Source organism: Anthonomus grandis, chromosome 4 (genome assembly GCF_022605725.1).
Source record: "Anthonomus grandis grandis chromosome 4, icAntGran1.3, whole genome shotgun sequence".
NCBI lineage: Eukaryota > Metazoa > Arthropoda > Insecta > Coleoptera > Curculionidae > Anthonomus > Anthonomus grandis.
Genome location: NC_065549.1, coordinates 25,872,930 through 25,897,317, shown reverse-complemented (window position 1 = coordinate 25,897,317; position 24,388 = coordinate 25,872,930). Strand labels below are relative to the sequence as shown.

The window sequence follows — 24,388 nt, the reverse complement described above, 5'->3', positions numbered from 1 at the left end:
TAAAATCACCTTTTTTTATTCATTGGAAATGTCACATTCACCTACGACTCATGCGTATTATTTCCCATTCATAAAAAAAAGATAATTTTACACCCTTGTTAGATAATAGTTATGTAATAATATGTTATATAATTTATGTAAAATAATAAATAAATATTATTAATAACTATTATGTAACAAGTGTGTAAAATGATATTTTTTATGAATGGGAAACTTGGACTATATAAAGACTATACTTGGACTATAATATGTATATGCACTATCGCGTAAAAAGATTTTTTTAGGCACTAGTGCATAAAAAGTCAAATTTTACACACCCTGGGAGTTTTGTAAAGTGAGTACTTTACGCACGGTAGTAGAAAATAGTTATTTATTTAAAAAGTGTGTAAAATGAGCCTTTTCTGATGAATGAATAAAAAAAGAGGATTGTACACACGTGTAACATACTATTTTTTTTTTACTACCGAAGAAAACATAAAAAAATTTTAAAATATCAAATTACTTTACCCATTTAAACGACTTTACGGTAAAAATACGTCAAGACATTTGTTGACAAATTATAAACTAAACGTCAAATTACTTTTTACGCACTAGTGCGTAAGTTATACTTTTTACGCATTAGTGCATAAAAAGTGAAACTTTACACACCCTGAGAAGTGTGTAAAGTGAGCACTTTACGCACGGTAGTAGAAAATAGTTATTTATGTAACAAGTAGTGTAAAATCATCCTTCTTTTATGAATGGGAAATTTCTCGCATGAGCCGTAGGCGAATAAAACAAAGGGATTTTACACAAGTGTAACATAAAAAAAATTCTATTACCGAAGAAAACATAAAAAAGAGAAAAGTGTAAAGTGAATACTTTACGCATGGTAGTAGAAAAAAATATTTATTATTAAAAACAGTTTAACAAAATGCTCTACAACATCAGACATCATAAAATACTGGGTGTTCCATTTAAAAAAGACAAAATTAAATCATTACTTTTAAGCAAGGCCTCTGATTTTTGGGCTCTAAAATACTTACTTTTGAAGATGGGAAACAAAACAATAGCTGACAATGTGCTCATTGCCAGCTATTGTTTGGTATGCTATGAAAAAATGTCTTAAGAAAGTATAAAATAAAACTGAATTTTACAAACAATACCCCTGAATCTTACAAACCAAGCATTTTAGAGCACACGTTTTTTGAAACCATCAATCCAGCAATGGAAAGGCCTCTTCAAATTATGATATTGCATTAGGTGACACCCTATGCTTGTCAAATTATATTAGTACTTTAGTACATTCAAAGCCAAGAGCCCAGAAATAAACATCGTGCGTGCGAATATGTATCATAGCGTAAACTTTCAAGAAAGCCAATACATGCAGCAGAGCGAGCGTATACATTTGTTTTTGAATATGCGTCTTGCCTCTTGGTTTCGAGTATACTTTAATTATTATGGGAAATGAATAGTTAGCATATATATCATACTTCAACTGAGTGAAATTGAAGAAAAGTGATTAAAAAATGTCTACTAATTACCTTTATCCATTCTTCCACAGCTTCTTAGAATAATAACTAAGAGTGCTGCATCAACCAGATAATGCAAAACAGGATTGGCATATACTTGGAGCATTACAAAAGGAACCGAATAGCTTATGATAACCTCTGATAAGCTATGCGCTTTTAATTTTTCGGGGTTTAAATTTCCCACTGAAATTGTTTTTCTGAAGAGACCAATCATATTTTTATCACGGCGTATTAAATTTTGATGCACCAACAAACTTTCTTCTATTTCATCATCAATATGTTTCTCAAATATTGTAGCTCCCCATGACCTTAGGGTTTCTCGTAAAGTACGAATTTCTCTTATAAGTTCCTGATTGCTAGTCAACTCTTGCCCTCTTGTGAGATTATTATTTAATATTAACGCTATTAAATTAAAATAACTTATAACAGTACTTTGCTGTTGTTTTCTAATTATTTCATAGGCCAACAGCGGTATAAGACGCTTTTCTGCTTCGCTTATTTCATGTAGTTGTATTGAGCCGAATGAATGTTGACTCTGAGTTAACTTATCTTGTAAGAACTCGCGAACATAGATTGGTTCACCAAAATGAAAATATATACAGCCGTATCTCTCTTTTACAATTTTCAGCGATTTAAAGAATCCCTAAAAAAGATTTGGTTTATACAGAACTTATAGCCTCTATATGTTGTACTAAAGGCTCAATAGTCGAAATATTAGTATGTTTACTGTGTGGTAGATATCTAATAAATCTTAAATAGTTCTATTTAAAAATTGCTGACTTTCCAACCTTTATCTTAAGCATTCTTTAAAGCTTATATTTTATAGGTAATTGGGCACAACAATTTTAAATTAATTTATTTCCAACACATAAAGGACTCCAGTAGCCTCAATATTTAATAAATTAAAAGTGAAAACGTTGGCAATTTTTAGCAGTAGCGTTATATTTTGGTCCTAATCACGATGCATAAAAAATATCTAAGAAAGTACTCATGGCCTATATTATATATAAAAATTACCAACGTTTTCACTTTTATTTTATTAAATATTGAGGCTACTGGAGTCCTTTGGGTGTTGAAAATAAATTAATTTAAAATATATATATATATATATATATATATCACTCATCATCAGACCTACAATACAATAATTATTCTTACTTTAGAAAACTAAAGACCATTAGAAGAGAAAAAACTGACTCATCAGTAAAAAACTGGCTGCGAATACTTAAGACTAATGAGTCCTTTGGTGAATGTGAGAAAAGGTGTGCAAATTGTTTAGCAGTCTACGTGGGTTAGTCTGTGCGGAAAAAGTAGAAGTTATACGATAGTGTTATTGTAGGAATAAAGTCCCTCGTGCGTGGCTAGCTGTTTTTCTCATATTTGTATGTGCTAATTGCTAAAGCCTGCTTTAACATATAACTAACTATGTTTGCCATGTGTTGCAGTTCGTACTTGTCGTCTAAGTGAGAGCAAAGTTCCATAATGGTGTGAAAACTAGCTTAGACCAGGACTGACTTTTGGCCTTACGGTGGAACCTTAAAACATTCAAGAAAAGGTATAATATGCTTAAAATCAATGATCTTTAACTATGCGATATGGCGAACTACTGTCAAGTAAAACTCAAAGTACCATAAGCAAACAAACCTCTTGCTTCTTAAGTTTAATTTTCAGGCGTCTAAATAAATAAATCAGCATATAAGAAGATCTGACAAAAATGCGAAATTGAATGGTTCTGTTTACGTGAAGAGGGAAATGGTTGTACACTAAGCAGACAACCTTATCATCTCAACCAGATTATACGTAAGAGATTTTTTTACCTGCTTTATATTTGGGATGAAACTATTGGGCCTTGCAACGTTAAATGCTCATCGACTACAATTTCCTTTCTATTTTTCCTTATTTTTCTAATAAAATGAGCCCAATAAAATTTTGCCTACATATAATGTTTATTAGTTTGCTTCATTTTTATTTTTGTAGGATATTAGTCAAAAAAAAACTACTTCAGACGATTAATTGTATATTTTGTTGACGTTTCGATCTCTATGATATCATCCTCAAGACTCTAAAAGATATATAAAAAGCAATTAAAATCATTGAATTCCATGCTCCAGAGTGTTTTAATTTTTATTTTTTCTCTGTGATGTTATAAGCATCTATGTTGGAGATGAATTTGAACAATCGTTTCAAGTCAAACCACTGATGATTAATGAAAAATTAATTTCTTTAATGATGAAAAATCATTTCTTTATTAAAGAAAAAACAAAACATAGATAAGGTTTGTTGTTGTAAATATTACTATTTTGGACCTGGGGACCCACATAGTGTCAGATCTTAGGCTATGTACGAGGTGTTCTTAGAATTAGACTTTTATGTTGCTAATTAGGTTAAAATAAGCATTACTTAGAGATGGTCAATGTCCTATTTTTTATTAATGCTACGTGAGTATTGTTCAATTTCAATCATTTCACTATTCTTGAAAGCAATGTTAATATTATCGTCATTAAGTTCTCTTGTAATCTTCTCAGAGAGATTACTGACATATGGTATTTTAAAGAATTGTTTTTCGGCGGTTTTGATCTGTTTTTGAGTTTTTTGATTATTTTTAAATAATATTCTATTAATTAATTTATATGGATAATCATTATTTACAAGAAAGTTTTTTATTTTAAGAAGATTCTTTCTGTGATAGTCAATATTATTATCATTATTATTAAGCCTTTATTTCCGACAGGCAACTTGCCCAATAACAGGAAACAGTTGCAAAACAATGAAAAATATAGTTAAAATAAAAACACAAAACAAACCTAAAAGAATAAAAAGAAAAGAAAAAAGGTAAAGTAAAATAACAATCTCAAAAGTTATCCAAAAAATTAGAACAAATATATGCTATATAGATATATGCCATCCTGCCTGAAGGCCAAAAACTTTCTACGCTGAACAGATTCAAGGAGACCAACATGATTCTGATAGAGCGGGTTCCATATAATGCAGTCAAATTCCAGTTTTGATATCACAAAGCAACAGAAAAGCAGTCTCATCGTAGATTCCAAAGTAAAACTCTGATAACTTCTAATTATGAACCCATGCCTTCACAGGGCTGACTTGACTATGTTGTTGAAGTGTGGAACGAATGTAAATCCAATGTATTTAGACAGTTTTGAAGAAAAACACAATCCTCCAAACCATATACATTTAAATACAGCTTCAAATCATCGGCAAAAGCCAGCCTATGACAAGTGTGACTCAATCAAGTCATTTATAAAAAAACTAATCAGGAGCGGACCCAGATTCGAGCCCTGTGGCACACCCGACGTTACGTTAAAAAGTTTCGATTTAAAGCCCTCATATATTTAACATATTGAGATTTACCAATCAAGTAGGAATGAAATAAATTAAATAATTTCCCTGAAAAACCATACTGAGTTAACTTATGCAGCAAAATATAGTGATCTATCCGATCAAAGGCTTTTTGGAAGTCGGTATAAATAACATCGACTTGAGTATTAACATCAAGTGATTCACAGATGTGGCTAGACAGACAGGATAAGTTAGTAACACAAGATCGCCCGCTAAAAAATCCATGCTGGTCTACAGAGATGAGTTCTTTTACGTGACTAAATAGCGACCGATTCAGGATAATTTTGAAAATTTTTGAGAAGTTACAGAGTAATGAGATTGGCCTGTAGTTCACGATTTGATCAGAGTCCCCAGCTTTAAAATAGGTATTATTTTAGCAGTCTTCCAAATTTCTGGAATGTGTTCTGTTGACAGTATTAAGTTGAAAATGTAGGTCAGCGGATCAGCTAGGACACCAATGCAATCTTTAACCAAGAAGCTAGGCACACCGTCTACACCAGATGTTAACTTATTTTTGAGTTTTTTACTAGCCAAAATAATCTGGGAAGCATCAACGTTGAAAATGTCAAAGTGGGACACATTATCAGACGTCGACGAATGGTTAATGAAATTTTATTGCATAAATGCCTCACCAAAGAACAGTGCAAAAGCATCAACTATGTCTTGTGGGTCTTTAATTACCACGTCATCGGGTAGCCTCATCATACCAGGAATCCTGGTGCCAGCCTTCTTAGAACCAATAAAATTCCAAAAGCTAGATGGATCCAAAGAAATATTCCTTTCGGTGTTATATACAATATATATTCATTGCGTATTTGTAGTTTGATAAGGCGTCTAAGAGAATGGAATTTATTTTCATAGAATGGAGAATTGTACATTTTAAAGTCCTTGAAAGCCTTTTCTTTCCTATAAATGTTCTTAATCAATTCTTGAGAATAATAATTTAGAAATCTTCTTTTACGTTGCTGCTTAAGAGGAATGTGTGCGGCAAATATGCCATTCAATATATTATCATATAGGGCTCCACATGCATCATTAACGTTAGAGGATCAATACACAGTAGTAGACCAGTCAGCTTCAAGGATCGAGTCATAAAGGAGATGGAAGTTGGCCTTTCTAAAGTTAAAAGAATGAGATAAGTTTTTATTAAGCTCAAAATTATGGACACGTTGGCCTGAGACAGTAAAATCAATTTCCAGTGCAGGGTGATGCAAATCCTCCAAGACAAAAGGCACTTCACTACGAGAAACAGTACAGGTGAAGTTAGATAAAACATGATCCAATAGTCTGTTATTATTGTTTAGGATGTGATTACACTGAACAAGATTAAAAGTGTTAGCAAAATGATTCACAGCAATAGACTTTTGACTAACATGATTACCTGTAGGTGAGTTAATAGAGAAATCAGACACGTTAAAATCGCCCACTATTATTACATTATGGTTTAGCTTTGATATTAAAAGTGTAAACTGATCCAGAAATTGCTCGAAAATTACAGTGGTGGGATGTACAAAACTAGTTTTTTCTAGTTTTTTGCTACAATTCTGGGGAACCATTGATGTATCTTATATAAAGATTATATTCTTCTTCCTCTTTGCGTCGCTTTAACTCCGATTTGGCTGCCTTAAGCTCATTGCGCTGCCGAGGCGTCATGTCCGTCTCGATAAAGAATTTACCGACAGTCTTCAATTTGTTCTTCAAAACAAGCCTAACATCGTCTGTGCTACCAAAAATCACCCTAACAGCCTGACGCCCGTTACGATTCGGCTTCCCAAATGTACTAACGGCCAGCACGTTGACGGTACTTTCGCACAATTCAGTCAGCAGCTTCTTAGTCTGGACAACATCAGCTCTGTCTTCTTTCGAATCAAAGTTAAAAAATATAATGTTATTGGTCCTTTTCTGGCGCTCATGCAGCTCACTTAGGATAGGTTCGTCGATTGGCGCGGGTATGACACTCGTGTTAGGAGCGGAAATAGGAGGAGCAGACGCCCGACAGCTGTAATCTGCTGAGAGAGCAGGCAAGTTATGCAGAGTTTCTTCAAGTACAACAATACGTTGCTCCAATGTGACAGTTCTCTCGATGGATTCTGAGTTGTGGTTGTGCATAGTGGTTTCCAAATCATTTATTCTTTTCATTAACTTAGGAATATTAAATAAACCTTCCCTGCAGAGGGAACAAGCAAATGGCTTCATTCTCGAAACCATCACAATAACTCTGATTTCACTGAAGGATTTGCTACCACATTCTCTGCAGATAACTTTCTTGCAGAAATCGCACGGATACCCAAAAAGTTCATTTTTGATTTCATTGAATGAGCAATTGTTACTGCATATATGACAAACTCCACTACCATTTTTAATAAACTTGAATTATCGATATTACCAGCCCAGCTCCACTTGAAGATTGACAGATGATGTGGATAAGAGCACACGTGTAATACGGCAGCCAACAGCTAACAGCTGATATGGATAAGTGCACCCGGTAAAAAACAGAACAACTTGATTCTTTAGCCCTAATTTAGGCGCTTACAACTGGAATAACAGCCGGTGACCTAAAAATAGATACGAGAGACTCGAATTGAACGGAAGAGCGAGAAAGTGGGACTTCGTACACTCAACACCTTGTACATATCCTAAGATCTAATACTATGTTAGTCCCCCCAAGTATTTTTATCCAAAAAAGTAATATTTACAACCACAAACCTTATGTATGTTTTGTTTTTACTTTTATAAAAAATTGATAAGTGGATTGGCTTCTTAAAACGATTGTCCAAGTTCATCTCCTAATATAGATTATTATATATATAGACAGAGAAAATAATAAAAAATAAAACACTCTGGATCACGGAGGATCTATGAATTTCTTATATTGATATGATATTACAGTTAATATTATTGACGAAGACGATCTACAATATGTACATATGTAAGTGTATATACAAGTTTTTCATTTTGATAGCATCTTCCTAATATTATCTATTGTGACCTTTTGGTCTTCAAATTTAGAAAGTTTAGAGATTGTAAGTTTTATAATAAATTTTCAAAAAACATTTATTTTATTTAATGTGATTTTAATTGTATAAACGTGGTTTAATGATTTTTAACTTAATGATTTTATATCCAACAAAAATAAAAATTACAAACTTTTAAACTGTTGTGTACTATTTTTTGCAAATAAAAAATTGAGTGATGCATTAAATATTATATCACTTAAGTGGCATTATTTAGGATTTTTTTTTAACAATTTGTCTAACAGAAACTGGCCTATGTATGCAAGATCTGTAAAATATCAATTTTTCCATGAAGAGAAGAAATATGCATTTTCTAGTGGCTAGAAGTCTGATATAATTGAATATTTCATTAGCGATGAAAATGTTCGTGCAATGAAAATATTCGTAGCAATGAAAATGAGATGTTCTCTATATATAGGATTTTTTTGTTTTTAAAAAGTAGTTTAATTTTATTAAATACTGTAGGTGAATCATATGGAAATAAGAATTCGAATAATAAGAAAGAAAGGAAGAATATACCAAAGTCCATATATTTCAGTTGAAATATATAGACTTTTATATGGGTAAAGGTAAATATTATAAGGATATTATAAGGACAACGCCGCAAATACCAGCTGTGGGATCGCGGACTTCTGAGAGAAGTGTATTGGGTTTTACTATTTTTAATTTATACTTCTATACAGTAATTAAAACTTAACAGAACTTCACGCTTCTATCACGCTATTGTTTAAAAACAGGACTAGGCTAATTAGAGAACAACTAGATATACATAATATTGATGTACAAATTCCCGATGCTAAGTCCGTGAAAAACTTAGGAATATGGCGGTGCACTGATTTAAGATTTAGAACCCAGGCAAAAACTACTCAGAAACCATACTTTTCATTAAAATGTTTGTATTCTGGCATGCATATTTTAAACAAGAAATTTCAAAAAAAATGAATCTTTAGTGTTTTAGCACTTTAGGTACTATTACTTTTTATGTGGACCACGTTTAGATATAAATACAAAATATAAAATCCAGAAAGTACAGAATTCTTGTGCTAAACTCATGTTTGACTTGAGAAAGTACGATCGTATTAGCGGGAAGATTGGAGAAATGAGATAGCTAAATATGGTAGGGTTTTTCATATGGCTAATTATTTCCATAAATTATTAACAAACACTAATGAATCTTTTCCTTTGAGGAAACTATTATTCATTTTCGAACTCTTTGATCTTTAAATACGTTTACAATACCACACCACCGGACAGCCTTATTTAAGAGAACTTTTTTATATGATGCAATTATCTTTAACATTCCATTCCTAATAATTTAAAGCATTTAAATATTGGCCAGATCAGGTTATTATTATACCAGAATAGGTTTAAACAATATATTTTTCCTAAATAACATTAAATTGTATAAAAAGTGGACACGATGTAGTTCAAGTCGGAACATTGGCGCGATACTTAAATCGACATACAAAGTAGTATATAAATACAGTGTAAATAAACATTTCTAGTAGTCTTAAGTGATCGTGTTTAGTGTGTACCTGTAAAATAAATCAGTTGACTCTTTTTGTGCATCGAGTATTTCAATTCCTATCTTAGTATCAGGTTGTTAGCTAGAGTTTTTGAATTATTTGTATAATATAGAGAAAGTCATAAACTAAAAAAAAATTATGCAAGCAGAGGTGTGTTTTGAATCTTTTTGCCGCCTTTTATGGAACTAATTTTACTATTTTTGAGTTTTTTGTTATTTTAACAGTCCTAAAAATTTTTTTCTAATTCCCCTCCTTTTTTTTAGTATCCCCTTTCCTTTCTCTTCCCTTGACATGCATTTCTTAATACTTTTGACTCATTTCTGGATCAAATTCCTAACTTATTACTAACTACAGTATCTCTGAAACTTGGTTCATTAAAAAATAAGTCATACCGTTAGCCTGCAGTGAACTACACCTTTATAAGGCAAAACAAGGGTGGGAGGGGTGTCCCAGTCGGGTTGTTCGTTAGAAAGGAGATTAAATAATTTATAATGTTACAATAGAAATCTAACTTTTTGAAACATGGATTAGATTATTTTTTGGTACCACGACTTGGTTTTGGGAAATCTATATAGACCACCCTTAACTGATCTATCAATTTTTTAAATTAATCTACGAGTAATTATTACCTGACTTATTATTTATTAGTAACGATACTCTTTTTTGTTTTGAAGACTTTAATATTGATGTGGATAATTGGATAATAAATTAAGGGTATCCTTATATAAAATATACAACGGATGCAGTTGATCTAAAACAGTTATTACAGAACCGACTAGAACAAACAACTTTAGCTCGTCAAGTAATGATTTACCAATTTCTAAAAATAAATGAATATATCGCAATATTATTATTATAATGAAAAACCATCATATACTCGTCATCACTCATATCATATACGTAATTTTAAATTCAGGCGTCTTAGCTTTCGATAGCGAACTATTTCAAAGTGTCGTTTCAAGTTCTCGAAAATATTCTCTGGCGGACTTTTTATGAAATGGATAATGCTCCCGATAAGATAGAGTCTTAGCTTCGAATTTAATTTGTCTTTTTGATGAACATGCTTCCTTAGTTACGGTAAAGCGCGAAACTAAGCCAAACGCACCCTAAATCACATACGTCAAGTATTCGTCATATCAATATAAATTCATAGCAACTAAATATTTGAATGCTTGTGAATACTAAAAAGAACTTAAGAACTTCGTAATCTAAGTTCAGGTAGGAAGGACCTGAATTTATAATCTTCAATTAAACTTCCAAAACCACATAAGGTGAAGGCGTGGATGACGGGGCTCGTTGACGAACCGAAAGTACTCTTACACAGGCTGGATGTACAAAACAACCCGCCTGTGGCGAGTATCCGCTATGAGGGAGGACCAGAATGGCAAGTTACCTGCTCACCTTCCTTATAGACGCGGGGCCAAAGTGAAGGAAGCGAAGCAATCGCTCTACCTCAACTTTGGTAGCATAAACAGGAAACACGATGAAGACGAAGGGACCAACGCCGGGGACCTCCGCAAAATCTTAAACAACAGGCCTGTATGGAAATAAAGCTATTACAAATAAACTTACACCACTTCTAGGCAGCAACCGCGGCTTTAATACGGCACACGGCTGACAATGTCATTCATATAGCTCTAATGCAGGAACCGTATATTTACAGGGGCCAGATAAGCGGACTAAAAAACCTCAAAAACAATCTAGAGCTTGAAGTGCTGACAGAATACGGTACAGAGGCTATTAGAGATGCATTTGAGAAATCATATCCCTTAAGCAAACCATGTCAGGCAGGGAAAACCTTCTGGCGGATCCAAAAACTGAGTGAGAAAAGTGTTTAGCAGAGCAAAGAGAACAAGGCAATAGCCAAGGGGTCTTTGTTCGTGCATAAATTCTAATGGAAAATATATGATAACCAAAGAAAAAACGTTCGGTTTAATGCTGAACACTCACTTCCCGGGACCGAAAATTCTCCGATTAACCCAGGCCAAATACCCGACTCCTGTTATTCCAAACAGCGGCAAAAATGAGAACTGGTAACTGGTAAAAAAGGTTGTCACCTACGAGAAATTTAAATGGACGATAGATACCATTTAAGTCTCTCGAAATAGATGGTACTATACCTATCATGCTACAGCAGGGCAAAGAATTACTGCTACCCGCGTTATGCAAAATAATGCGGGCCAATCTAGCCACGGCGCATATACCAGACGGTTGGAGGGAAGCAAACCACCAAAAGTGGGATGCGAGTCCTATACGCGAATCTACCTTACACCATTCTTCCTAAAAACAGAAGAAAAGCTTATAGAAAGGTATATCAGGGAGGTGTATACCTTTCTATGTACGATTTATTTATTTTTTATTTAAGTAAATATTGTGATTCAGCGATATACGAGATAACCAAGAGGATCGAACAATCTTTGACAAAGAAATCGCCTTAGGAGCCTTTTTAGACATTGAGGGAGCATTTGACAATACGTCATATGAATCAATCAACCATAGCTGCACGGTAAGTATACATCCTATGATAGGCGATTGGGTTTACCAAAAAATGGCAACAGCGAGTCTCAACAGCACCACGAAAAGTCATGGTGTTCAGAGGAACACCGCAGGGAGGAGTACTCTCACCGCTGGTGTGGAGACAGCCTAAGATGAATAGAGAGACAGCATATCTTCGCTGGAGGATACGCAGACGATATCGTTCTACTAGCATGGGCGAGTAACCAGGCTCATGTATTCGAAAAAATGCAAAAAGCTTTGTCGAGCACTGGTGCCTGGAAGAACAACTGTGTAAACCCCACAAAATCCACCGTAGTTGCCTTCACAAAAAGGACAAAATCGAGGCCCATAAGAGACCTAGTGCTCTTTGGCGAATACCTGCGATTCGAAGGTGAGGTGACTCTGGATAAAAACGCAGCTGTTGTGCAACAAATGCGGCAGAAACGGGGATTATTCAGACACTCAACAAAATACAAGGAATAACGTGTCTGGATATAGCAGGAGCGATGTCAATGACACCGACTGCTATCTTCGTAGTACGCCTGTATTACACCTAGTAAGTAATAAGCTGAAGCACCACAGGGGCAAAAAGACTACTGGTCATTGATCACTGATCATCACTGATCATTCGACATATTCGACAATATACAGAACCTTGGCCGTATGATACTAAGAACGGACAAAACCAAAGTCACACAGCTAGGCAGACTCTTTGTAACTAAGGAAAGACACGGTCGATGATCGGGGAAGCAGTGTCTGTGTCAAAGGATGGACAATAGGGCAAGGAACCAACGCTGAACCTGAGCCTGGAAGCTACATACTTACAAGCAAACAATAGGAATCCGGAACTATATCCAAGTGATGAAAGAAGCCGAACCTTCGCAATCATTACCGGAGACCAGGCAGCAACAAATACTTTAGCACAGTTTAAGACGAGGTCAAAGACTGAACAAAAGTGCTCGGAGGATCTCGCGGAGCTAGGCAAAGATCAACACAGGCCAGAGATAACCCCATAATAAAATATGGGTAACCATGGTGCTGCAAAAGAGCAATCCAGCTTGCAATGAACGGGGCCAGCAACAGACTCATAGGCCCAGAACTAACACGCTGTGTCAGCGATAAAACCTGGAAATGGAATATTAGACACTGGTTAGAACTGGAAAAACTGCCAACACTGGAACACTCCAAAAAACTTTTGGGCAGTCTGCCTTTCAGGAAGGGGGAGAACATACTGGGCCACTTCAGGCAAAAAATGCGAAAGCTAGCAGGCCTGCTCACAAGTCATGCACCCTGCAGGACGCCCCTTCACAGACCCGGGAAAGTAGATCACCGCTGTATAGAGGTTGTAGGGAAGAGAAAGGCAAAAAAAAGTTCTGATGTTTCCAGAAAGTTGGAAACGGGCAAATCTGATCCCTCTGTCTAAATGTACCCACCCCAGATATCAATGATCTTCGGTGTATTTCTATTTTTGTTTTTTTTTCTAAAATTGTGGAAAAAGTTATGCAAACTCCAATTATTATTTTGGAAAATAATAAAATTTTACTTAAAAAACAATTAGACTTTAGACAGGCCTTTGGCGGTTGTGTTAAGTTGTTTTATAGGAAGGTCGCAGAGAATTACACTTCACTTTACTACAAAATCTTAGACAATCTGTAATCATATTGAACGCCGCGAATATATCTCCGTCATTGAACCACCGCGGTGGCGCAAGCGGCGGCACACCCCACAACATCTCTGGAGACACGCGGAAGGTTAGCGAATCTTTCGGAACAATGGTTTAGCTAATATATAAGAAACCCTCGCCGCTAGGAGGCCAGCTCAAGCTGAAATATTGGCACGAATTTTTTTTTATCGACATAAATAGTAGTAAATAAATATTTTTAGTAGTCTTAAGTGATCGTTTTTAGTGTCTACATATATATTAAATCAGTTGACTATTTTTGTGCATCGAGTGTTTTCATTTACACTTTAACGAACGGTAAAAACGCTACATATGTGTCAGGTGTGGGGTATAAATTGGAGTCAACTGAACATTGGTGAAAAATAAATAAAAGCCACACTCACCAATTTAAAAAGTGAGCTTGGGAAAACCTAGTAGAATTTTGTCCGGTTGGAAAAGAAGATTTTAAAAAATAATGCCAATTTGAAAAAAGTATTAAAAGAAAAAATTCTGTAAAAATAATCTTCACTGAAAAAACAAATTTTTTCATTGAAGGAGGATAGGATCCAAGATATTCAAAACAAAATCACAGCATTAGACGTCAACACTTTCGATGAGCTGTCCTCGCGACAGCAATGGACAAGAAGAAGGAAGTTTGTGGCAACACGGAATCTATTTGGCTAAACAAACAAACTGCCTCAATCTCCAGGGAGAAGCCGGCTGTTCTCATGTTGACCTTGAAAGGAGAGCTGCTGCTGTCCTGCAAAGATTATCCCCCGAAGACCAAGAAGTCTACGACCACCCGGTGAAGCTTTTAGAGATGCTTCACCGGGGATTATTACCAGTCACACCTGAAACATGTCATAAGAACACGAACGATTTGCCAACATCGCAAAAGCATTGACCAAGAAGAACAGACAGAAGAAGAACAAAAATTCCAATGGTTAAGCCTGTCAAGAAATTTTCGATCACCTCGAAAAGAGGCTCTGACAAGCGCACTTGAGCGATCCCATATCTAAAGGAAAATTTGTACTGGACACCGATGCTAGCAATGTGATCATAAGAGCTGTGCTGTCCCATATCCAGAATAGCCAAGAAGAAAGTCATTAGCTATTTTTGTAAGACGATGCCCAAGAGAGAGCGTAATTATTCTGTAATCAGCGAGAGTTGCTAGCTGTTGTCAAGGCGATGAAGCACTTCTATAAGTACCTCTATGCGAGGACGTGCCTACTGGGAACTGATCAAGCAGCATTAAAACTTACTGCGTCAGTTAAAAATCCCCGGAGGGTCAAGTGGCAAGATGGATAGAGTAGCTACATTAGTTTGACAATAAACACCGAGCAGGGAAAAGCCATGGAAATGCAGATGCCTTTTCACGAAGACTCTGTCTAAAGGATTGGAAACATTGTTTGCCGACAGAGGAGGAAGGTGCTCATTTGTTATCTACTACTATTAACTATCGTCGCTGATACTTCGCAAAATGAGGATCTTATAAAAGACCAAAAGGAAGATTCCGATGATATTCAGTACTAAACTGGAAAAAGAAACGGAAAAAGCCAACTTGGGAAGGGAAGATGTTGCCCAGTATCATCCCAATGTCAAGTCATATTGGGCACAATAGGACATTCATCGGGATTTGGGCAAAGTAGTCTCTAGCCATCAAAAAAAATGTGATGGCTTTCTTCATTTGTTCCTGCTGACTTATGATGCACAGGAGAGTCTCCGGCTCTAATAGTGAACTCTGACTCCCATGCGATCCGAAGTTTGGTTGCTTGCCAGGAGTCGATGTTGCCAGGAAGGACTACGTCAGCGACCTGCGTAGAAGAATGATGTCATTCATAGTCAAGCGCGCATTTTCATTCAAGATACCAGCGATCCGATGATTGACGCATATGATGTAAATGCCAAAGACTAAAGGTACAACAACGGTGATTTGGTTTTAAACCCAAAGAGACAAAATCACCAAAACTTCAAACATCCTGTGATGGGCCACACAAAGTTCTGAAAGTTATTAACCATGCTATTTAGAGAATGCAAAGGTGTCGCGGAGTAAAGCTCGAGTCATTCACGTTAACCGACTGGCTTCTTATGGAAACCACGAAGACGCTGGGTCGTGGCAAATCCAACCAGAGCCGGATTTGACATTCAATGAATCCATGGCCCATCATTCTAATGGCCAAAAGATTCGGTAAGGTGTGACCTGTAAAGTGCAGCAAGACCATTTGACTGCTCTAACTGAGGATGCTCTGGCACATTATGTGGTTAAGGATTAACAAATGTCTAGAAGAATGGCTAAGGTTTTCCGCAAAAAGTTCCGGAAAAAATTTAAGAGCTGCAGCCTGAATCTCAAAGTTGGGCAAGAACTTAAGATAACCGAATAAGAGACTTGCTTTTAACAACTAATATTTCTGGTTATAATTTTATAAGAAGAGTTCGAAATAATCGAGGAGGAGAGCATTTGGCATTTGTACGAAAAAGTAAATATATAAAACTTATATTAGTAACATTTGAAAACGCCACAGAAGATTTTGAATATCTTAGTTTTAAATTTAATTTAAATAATAAAACTATACTTGTTACAAACCTTTATAAACCTCCTACCACTAATACATTTAACTTTCTTAATTTTTTGGAGGATGTCTTAGGTGTGTCAGTACCATATTATGACAGTATTATATTTTTAGGAGATTTAAACATAGATCTTTTCAGACAAAAGCTTGAAGTTAAAAACTTATTACCTGGTTAGAAACTTTCACACTTCATCAAAAACTGAGAGATCCGACTAGAATCAACGCTGCTTTAAGTACCGCTACTCTCTTGAACCAAATAATTATTAATAAAAATGTTGAATGTAAAACATCTGAATCTGTTCTTATGCCTGAAAGTATTACTGATCATAAGTTAACATACATATGTAAATCTAAATATCTCTGAATACAAGCCATATAATAAAACTATAAAATATCGCGATTATGATAATACTGATACCAGGCATTCAAAAATGAAGATCAGCAACTGCCATGGCATGATGTATATTATACTAATAATATTAATGAAAAAGTGACGATAATTAACAATAATATTAATTATTTAATTAATAAATATGCCTCTGCTAAAACAAAACTTAAAAAAAATTAAAGAAAAATCATTTACTCCTTGGATTACTACCAATATAAAAGTTTTAGAAACTTTAATATTGGAGAAAATGCACGCCACAAATATATGAAGCGGAAAACCGAAGGTAGTCTAAATTATTACAGAGAGTTAAAAAGTTACACTAACACATCTAATGAAAAATTCAACTTTTAACAAATAAAAAAATATAAATCAGGAAGAACTTAACATAAAATTAATAAGTAAAGAGAAAGCTCTACATATTATAGAAAATATTGGAACTAATGCCGTAGGAATTGATGGAATTTCTATTAAAGTTTTTAAAATATATTTTACATACATGAAACCTTTAGTAAATAATCTATTTTGCAAAACAGTTTTCAGAGTGAATGGAAGAAAGTTATTATGGTGCCCTTGCCTTAAGAGCCATTTCCTCATGGTTTTAAAGATATTAGACCTACTAGCATGTTACCAGTGATTTCAAATTTTAGAACGTCATATTAACATAAAAAATAATCCCAGATTGTCAATCAGGTTTCCGAAAATGATATAACACTACCACAAGTCCTTTGAGCTTGATCAATGACATCAGAGCCAATTCATTGATACCGTAGATTGAGAGAGCCAATTGATTACTACTAGCTAAATTACAGTACTCTGGGCTCTGGGTTTTCAAGAAATACTATTACATTGTTTAAATCTTATCTTGAAGATCGCTATCACTGTGTTGGAGTAAGTACCAGGCTTGCTCATAGATCAAAATAAAATTAACAGTGATTTAGAAAAATTGGCTTAAATTGCTGAAAATCATAATTTAAAAATAAATGTTTTGAAGTCTTGTATGATTGACTTAACAATTTCACTAGGTTTTCTATTTTCCGTTTTTAATGATTTTATATATGGTGATATTTTACTTGTACAGTATGTGTTTTCACTGATAAGTTAGTTTAGTTTTGTAAGTATGAAGTATTGTACCTCTGATGATGTTTTTATAGGAGACATATGTAATCAATAAAAATAACAAAAGCTTTAAAGATAGTGTTTTTATTTTTCCGCTACTAATATAAATTAAATATAATACTCATTTAACTTTATTATTTGTGTCTTATACCGGTCCTGTCGTTATTGCATGTCTTGTCGCCATAGTCCTATTTGCCGCTTTTCTTTCCATTAATCAATCTTCTGATTTGTGCGATTAGGGCAATCACTAGCAATGCTCGAGTAACCATATTTTCCGGTAAGACGTAATTCAGTCGTACTTGACCTTCCTCATTCTTTTTCGCTTTGAGTTTGAGATGAAGCACATCGCGCATCGCGGTGTTACCGTGTTAAAAAAGGGGCACAATTTGAAGCTCATGTAAAGCCTGTTGTTAATTTAAGTTTCCATAAGCTTTATTAAAATGTATTAGTATATCCAGTAGAAAAATATAGTTAGTAGAGTTTTTTATTGATTATCTTTCAATTACCCTAAAACGTACTATGTGCATCGTTTGGCTTTTTTGTGGTTCGTGCTTTGCCCTTTTTGTAAGTCCTTCTTCTCTTTTAATTCGTATTTTTGATATACAGTTGTTATATGAAGGGTTTTGTCCTTGATGGATTTCTGAAAGTTCACTGTCTTTAGTAGAAGGATCACCTTACTTCTTTTTGAGAGTTACTACAAGTTTTGCAGTTTAATAGTTATTTAGCGGATATGTCAGATACATCGTGACATCAAGAAAGAATATCGGTCAATTCTATTTTATTATATTATTCCATTTCATAATTGCTGTTTTTTTTTAATTCACCTAATTTTTTTACATCTTTAATAATTTTACTTATAGGTACCTTGCAATTTTTTGTTTCCAGTAGTTACTAAATTTGTTTTATTCAACATTTCTGACTGAGGTAATAGGTTCTTTACCTTTTTCCGTACGTTAAGTGTATTAAAAAATAATTTATAATAATTTGATTATATAGTTCATTTGTGGCCAAAAGCGGTATACTTTCTTACTCACATAATTTTGGGTTGAAAAATATAAAAAGAATCAGCACTTAAATACACAGCCTTTTTAATTTCAGAATCCGAATAGTTACTTGACTTTTAAACTGATGTTCAATCCAAAACTACTGTTCTATACATTTTCAGATAAAACAGTTTAACAGTGATACTGATATAAATAATTTGAAAATTTTTATAATAAACTGATTAAAGCTTAATCCAAGTGTATCTCATTTCTAGTGTTAAAAATAATACAACATATAAAAAAAAGATATTCTTTTTTAATTTCGACTTAAAATCTAAAAATAATTACTGATTTTAATAACATTGAGTGGCGCCTAATCTAGCATTCAATTCGCAATACAAGTTGAATAATATCCACGACTATTCTGCCTACTGATAAATAATAATTTAATATCCATTATATTAATATAGGTATGTACAGGGTGGCCAGATAAGAATGCAAAGTGCTGTATTTTGGAAACTATTCGTCGTAGAGACTTGCGGTAAAAAATTTTATAAATAAAGTGGTAAAAATGATAAATGAGCTTTAAAAAGCGTATATTTTTTCGTAACATTTACTGGGTAGCTTTCAGTGAAAAATCACTTAAAAAGTTTAAGATGGCGGTTACGCCCCCTGGCGACCATCTTGGAAATCTGAAAATATTTTCCACGATATTCTTTTGGCCACTTTAGTAATAAAGTTTTTTACCGCAAGTCTCTACGACGAATAGTTTCCAAAATACAGCACTTTGCATTCTTATCTGGCCACCCCGTACATATAAAAATCTTCAAAAAGAAAAAAGTTGCAAATGGCTTAAGTGTTTATGACAAAAAAATACGTTAAACTTAATTCTTCAGGTTTAGTAAATTTAAGTAGTAGCCTAATTCCTTAAATAATGTTCTATGTAAATACCAAATACTTAATTAGTCCTAACTGAATAAACCCTAACAATACTACAAGTAACTGAAGAAATAAGTGTTAGTAAGCTTATTACTAACAGACTTTACTAATTACTTAATTATTTTTAAATACTCGTAAATAGAAATGTCCATTTTCAAGGAAGACTTCCTAAAACCAAACCACCTACTATTCACGAGAAGAGCCAAACTCGATAATGGGACTAAGGCGTATCATCCGCACATCAAGAAAAGCTTAATCATCTAAGCCAGAAAAGCCAGACTTTATGATAGACATACTAAGGACAACCAAATACCTAAAGGTAATAAAATAAATATCTACCCTTATACATGAGTACATTAAGAGAACAACTAATGAAAAAGAACAAATAACAATTAACTCTAATTGCCTCTATCGGATCTTTATCGGATTTTTGAAATCAAAAACAGATTTTCTGTGAGCTACAAAAATAGTAATGGATTCATTCTTGTTCTGTCGCCTTTGCCGAATTTGTTTCCATATATCATCGTCCGTCCATGAGGAGGTAAAAAATTATTTTAAGTTTACTAGTTAAGGATGGCCAATCATTGACCTGATTTTTAATGCTACGATATAATATACATAATAAACCTTCTACAAAAAATTCTATACCCGATTTAAATAATTCTGATTCAGGAATATTCCTTACATGAGCTGACTTGGCGTCACTATTTCTAAAAAATAACAAACAGACTTAAACTCTCCATTAAATTTAACTCGCCAATTAGACATTGGTTGAAGTTTGACAGAACGAGAAACAACTGGAGTGACATTAACATTCGGTGAAATATTCATGACAGATATGTATGTACTAATTAAAATGTCGGAAGCATCGACAAGTTTTTCATCTAAATCTTCCTCTAGTTTAACGTAAAGTGCATAAGAATTATTTTTATACTTAAGTGCTGCCCCTTATGTGTGACCATCTCTAGAAAAGCAAATCGATAAAATGTTAGCTCTATCCTCAATAAAAGATCCCGTTTCTAACCTAGGTCATAATGTAGTAATAAGAATTCCTGGTGTAGACGCCGCCAAAGCTGGCTTTCTAAAACAACTTTAACGATGTTCCATAATACGAAGCTTCCATCCAAAAATGCTCAAAAAAAGAATTATATCTGGGCGACCTAGAATTTCAGCATTGCAACTATACCTACACAATAGACTTGACTTTCATATTTCCTATAGAAACAAATATGAAAGTCAAGCCTATTGTGTAACTCATGTCTTAAGAGCCTTACTTGTAACAATAAATAATAATTATTGTTTATCCATATTATTTTTATATTCATGATAGTTGTTTTTAAAATCTGTTATTGATGTAGTCGTTAAATACTGTTAATTTTTGCGATTTTTTTATTTTTTGTTTTGGCTAACAGCATATCACATTGCTTTAGTTCAATTAAAATAATACTTAAACATTTTTCATCTACTTTTTTATTACTTTATCCAAGTCTTCCAAGATAATATACAAAATAGCTAGTTAATGTTAATTATCACTTTGTCTAAATTGACTAGATATTATATATAATGGCTGAATAGTATATAAAATATCCGGATTTGTTACTTTCGCTGTAACAAATGAAAATAAATTTAATCGAGAAATTTCCATTTTCTCATCTAATGTGAAATACCATATAAGTCTATGTCTATTTGACTACCTGACTTTATTACTTCTTTCTTTGAAGGTCTTGATAGAAGGTCCATTCGCGATTTTTATTTTTTTATTTACATTACGGTCTGAACGAACTCCTCTAATGTGAAACTCATATTTAAGTCCATAATCCAATAAGTGATTAACGTGAAAATTTTAAAAGACAGCCGTTTCAATTTTTTCAATCAATAAAATTTTATTATACACAGAATTATTAAATGCTGATAAATATCTAAAATGCAGTAAGTATATTCAAAGCTATTTTTTACAATAATAGAGGTTAGATTATTCCTTGTGTATCCTATATAAGGTTAAAGCAATATTACTTCAAAAACTTGAAGCAAAAATAACAAAATCCATTACTGGATTTTTCATGCTAAATGCAACTATATTAGAAATCAGTAATTATTATTGTTAAAAGAAAAATCAAGTTTTAAAACAGGTTTTATTTATGGCTTAATTTAAATTCAGGTAACTGAATACTAAGTACCCAAACCAGTCCGGCAGCAATAAACTCAAAGTAAAGTAAACACTCTAAAATTATTTAATTTAATTTTTACGTCTCAAATAAATGGTAAAATAATTTTACAAAAAAATACTTCAATATAATGAAATTTGTATATTAGTTTCATTTATATTGGTCTGTGTCTATGAGATCAAAAAATTTAGGCTATTAGGAAGATTTTATTTAAAAAGTGTCCTATAGAATCCTGTTTCATTAAGTTAAAATTAAAAATATACTCATAAGAGTTCAGCACCATCAATCAATAATTAATTATGTGTTTATCTATTTGTACGGCAGAATTTGTCTGTGAAAACAAAAGAAATAGGCGTGGGCAGAAAAATTATTTCAGATAAAATGTACAGATTTTACATATTCAAAAAAACACCTGAAAGAGAATAAAAATACCACCAACAAAAATCCATATATCATAAAATAACCGAGCCAAAAGTAGTATTTAATTTAAATAGATATCAATCAGTATTAAAGTGTCAACTCAACAATCAGCATATCAACATTCAGAAATATTTAAAGCCTTACACAAGAATAAAAAAAAATGTATTCAATGAAAAGACGCAAGAGAAAGTAAGCAAACCGAAAGTTACTTAAGACCTTTCATGTTGGATGCTACTTTTATATGTAGCGATATTTATATAATGAATATTAAATTACGAGACAGTTTTACCACTAAAACTCTTTATTCTTACTCTCGACACGTGTTTCGCTAACAATGTTAGCATCTTCGGGAGACGATTGAAACTAAACTAAAACTACTTTCAAAGGATTTAATGATGTAACTAATAGAGCTGAAAATGCAATGAAGCATGGCCGAACAAATCTTAAACACTAAGTAAACTATATAATTGACTATAAGGGATTGGACCTTTATCCCTGTTAAGAATGTTTTTTTTTTTAATTTTTAAATGTTGCTAAGCTAATTTTCGATTGTTATTAACTTGTTTAAGTAATTTTAAGTTATCTATCCATACAAAGTGACCAGTATTTAAAACATATTCAGCCAAACTTAGCTTTTCAACTCCTCAATATTTCACATGAGTTACATGTTGTTTAAATCTGACATTAATTGATCTTCTGGTTTGTCCTATGTACTTTTTATCACAATCGTTGCAACTAATCTCATAGATTCCAGACTTTTTATTGGTCTTTATTTTATCTCTTGGGTTTCCTAAAAGATTTCGTAACTTGACCAAACTTTGACAGACCATTCTTAGACATAAGTCTTTGAAAACCCTATCAAAGCCTTTCGTCAAGATAGGATCATATGGAATTGCAACGAAAGTTTGGTTATTTTAATCTTTTTGAAATGTGTAGAGTTTTTAAGATTAACTTTAAACCTATGTCTTCAAATCAGCTTATCAATAATCTTATCGGTATAACCATTGACTCTAGCAATTGTTTTAAATGTTGCTTTTTCTTCATTAATACTGTAATTTCTAAGTAATTTATATTACTTAGAGAAAATGAGACCAAACGATGTACCAAGAAATGCATGCTAGCCATTTTATGTTGAAAACAATGGTTAGAGTCACTAGTTGTGTATCTAAAAGTATTTAAGGTAAAATGAAAATCCTGAAGTCTCCATCCACTTATTCATTAAACATTTAGTTATTTAAAATTCATACATGTTTCGGACACAGTGATGTCCATCATCAGGGGATAAAAGGTTTAAAATTGCTATTAGATGTACGACCCAGGGTTTGATTAAATTTCAAAAAAATCCTCTATTTATTACTATTGTTTTTTTTAATTTTATTATTTTTAATTTTATTTACATGCTATTATTGACAAGGACCGAACAGTATGCTAAAAAAAGTATGTATAATAATATAATATAACTAAACTATATTTATGCCTTATCGTCAATTATATAGTTTAGTTCGTGTTTAAGATTTGTTCGGCCATGCTTTATTGCATTTCTATACTAGTTACATCATTAGTATATAAGGCCAGTTGTAAGTAGTTTTAATTTAATTTTAATCTTCTCCCGAAGATGCTAACATCGTTATCGAAACACGTGCAAAGAGTTTTGGTTAGTGGTAAAACTGTCACACCAAAGGTTTCAACCATAGGACTAATGGATATTAAATTAAATTATTTGATAGACACTACTCTTTATCAGTAGACAGAATCCAGGTCGTGGATGTATTACCAACTGAACGCTAGATTGGGCGCCACTCAATTTTATTAAAACCGGTAATTATTTTTAGATTTTAAGATATCGAAATTGAGAAAGAATAACTTTATTTTTTGTATGTTTCTTTATTTCTGAATACTGGAAATGAGATACACTTTTAGGATTAGGCTTCAATCAATTTAATATAAAAATGTTTCGATTATTTACATCAGTATCACTAATAGCCTGTTTTATCTTAAAATTTATAGAAAACTAGTTTAGATTGAACACTAGTTAAAAATGAAACTATGCTGATTCTGAAAATAAAAAGGCTGTGCATTTTAACATTGATTTTTTAAAATATTTTTTAACCCAAACCTAAGTAAGAAAGTATATCGCTCTTTGGCCAAAGATGAACTACTACAGTCAAAATTGGCTTTACATGAGCCCCAAAGTGTGCCCCTTTTTTAACACGGTAAGACCGCAAAGGATGTCCCCTTTCAAA

The 24,388-nt window shown here is 33.2% G+C and overlaps 1 protein-coding gene across 6 annotated transcripts in view; it reads right to left on the bottom strand.

The window, feature by feature from the left end:
* Window positions 1–24,388, bottom strand: part of LOC126735711 (dihydroxyacetone phosphate acyltransferase) — a 138,478-nt gene that overhangs the window by 18,701 nt on the left and 95,389 nt on the right. For 5 of the 6 annotated variants that reach the window (XM_050439785.1, XM_050439784.1, XM_050439787.1 and 2 more), the window contains one exon: window positions 1,524–2,154. The exons of the other annotated variant lie outside the window; for it this stretch is intronic. In XM_050439785.1, the coding sequence (XP_050295742.1) occupies window positions 1,524–2,154 (631 nt within the window). The remainder of the gene's footprint in view (window positions 1–1,523; window positions 2,155–24,388) is intronic. 6 annotated transcript variants of the gene reach the window in all.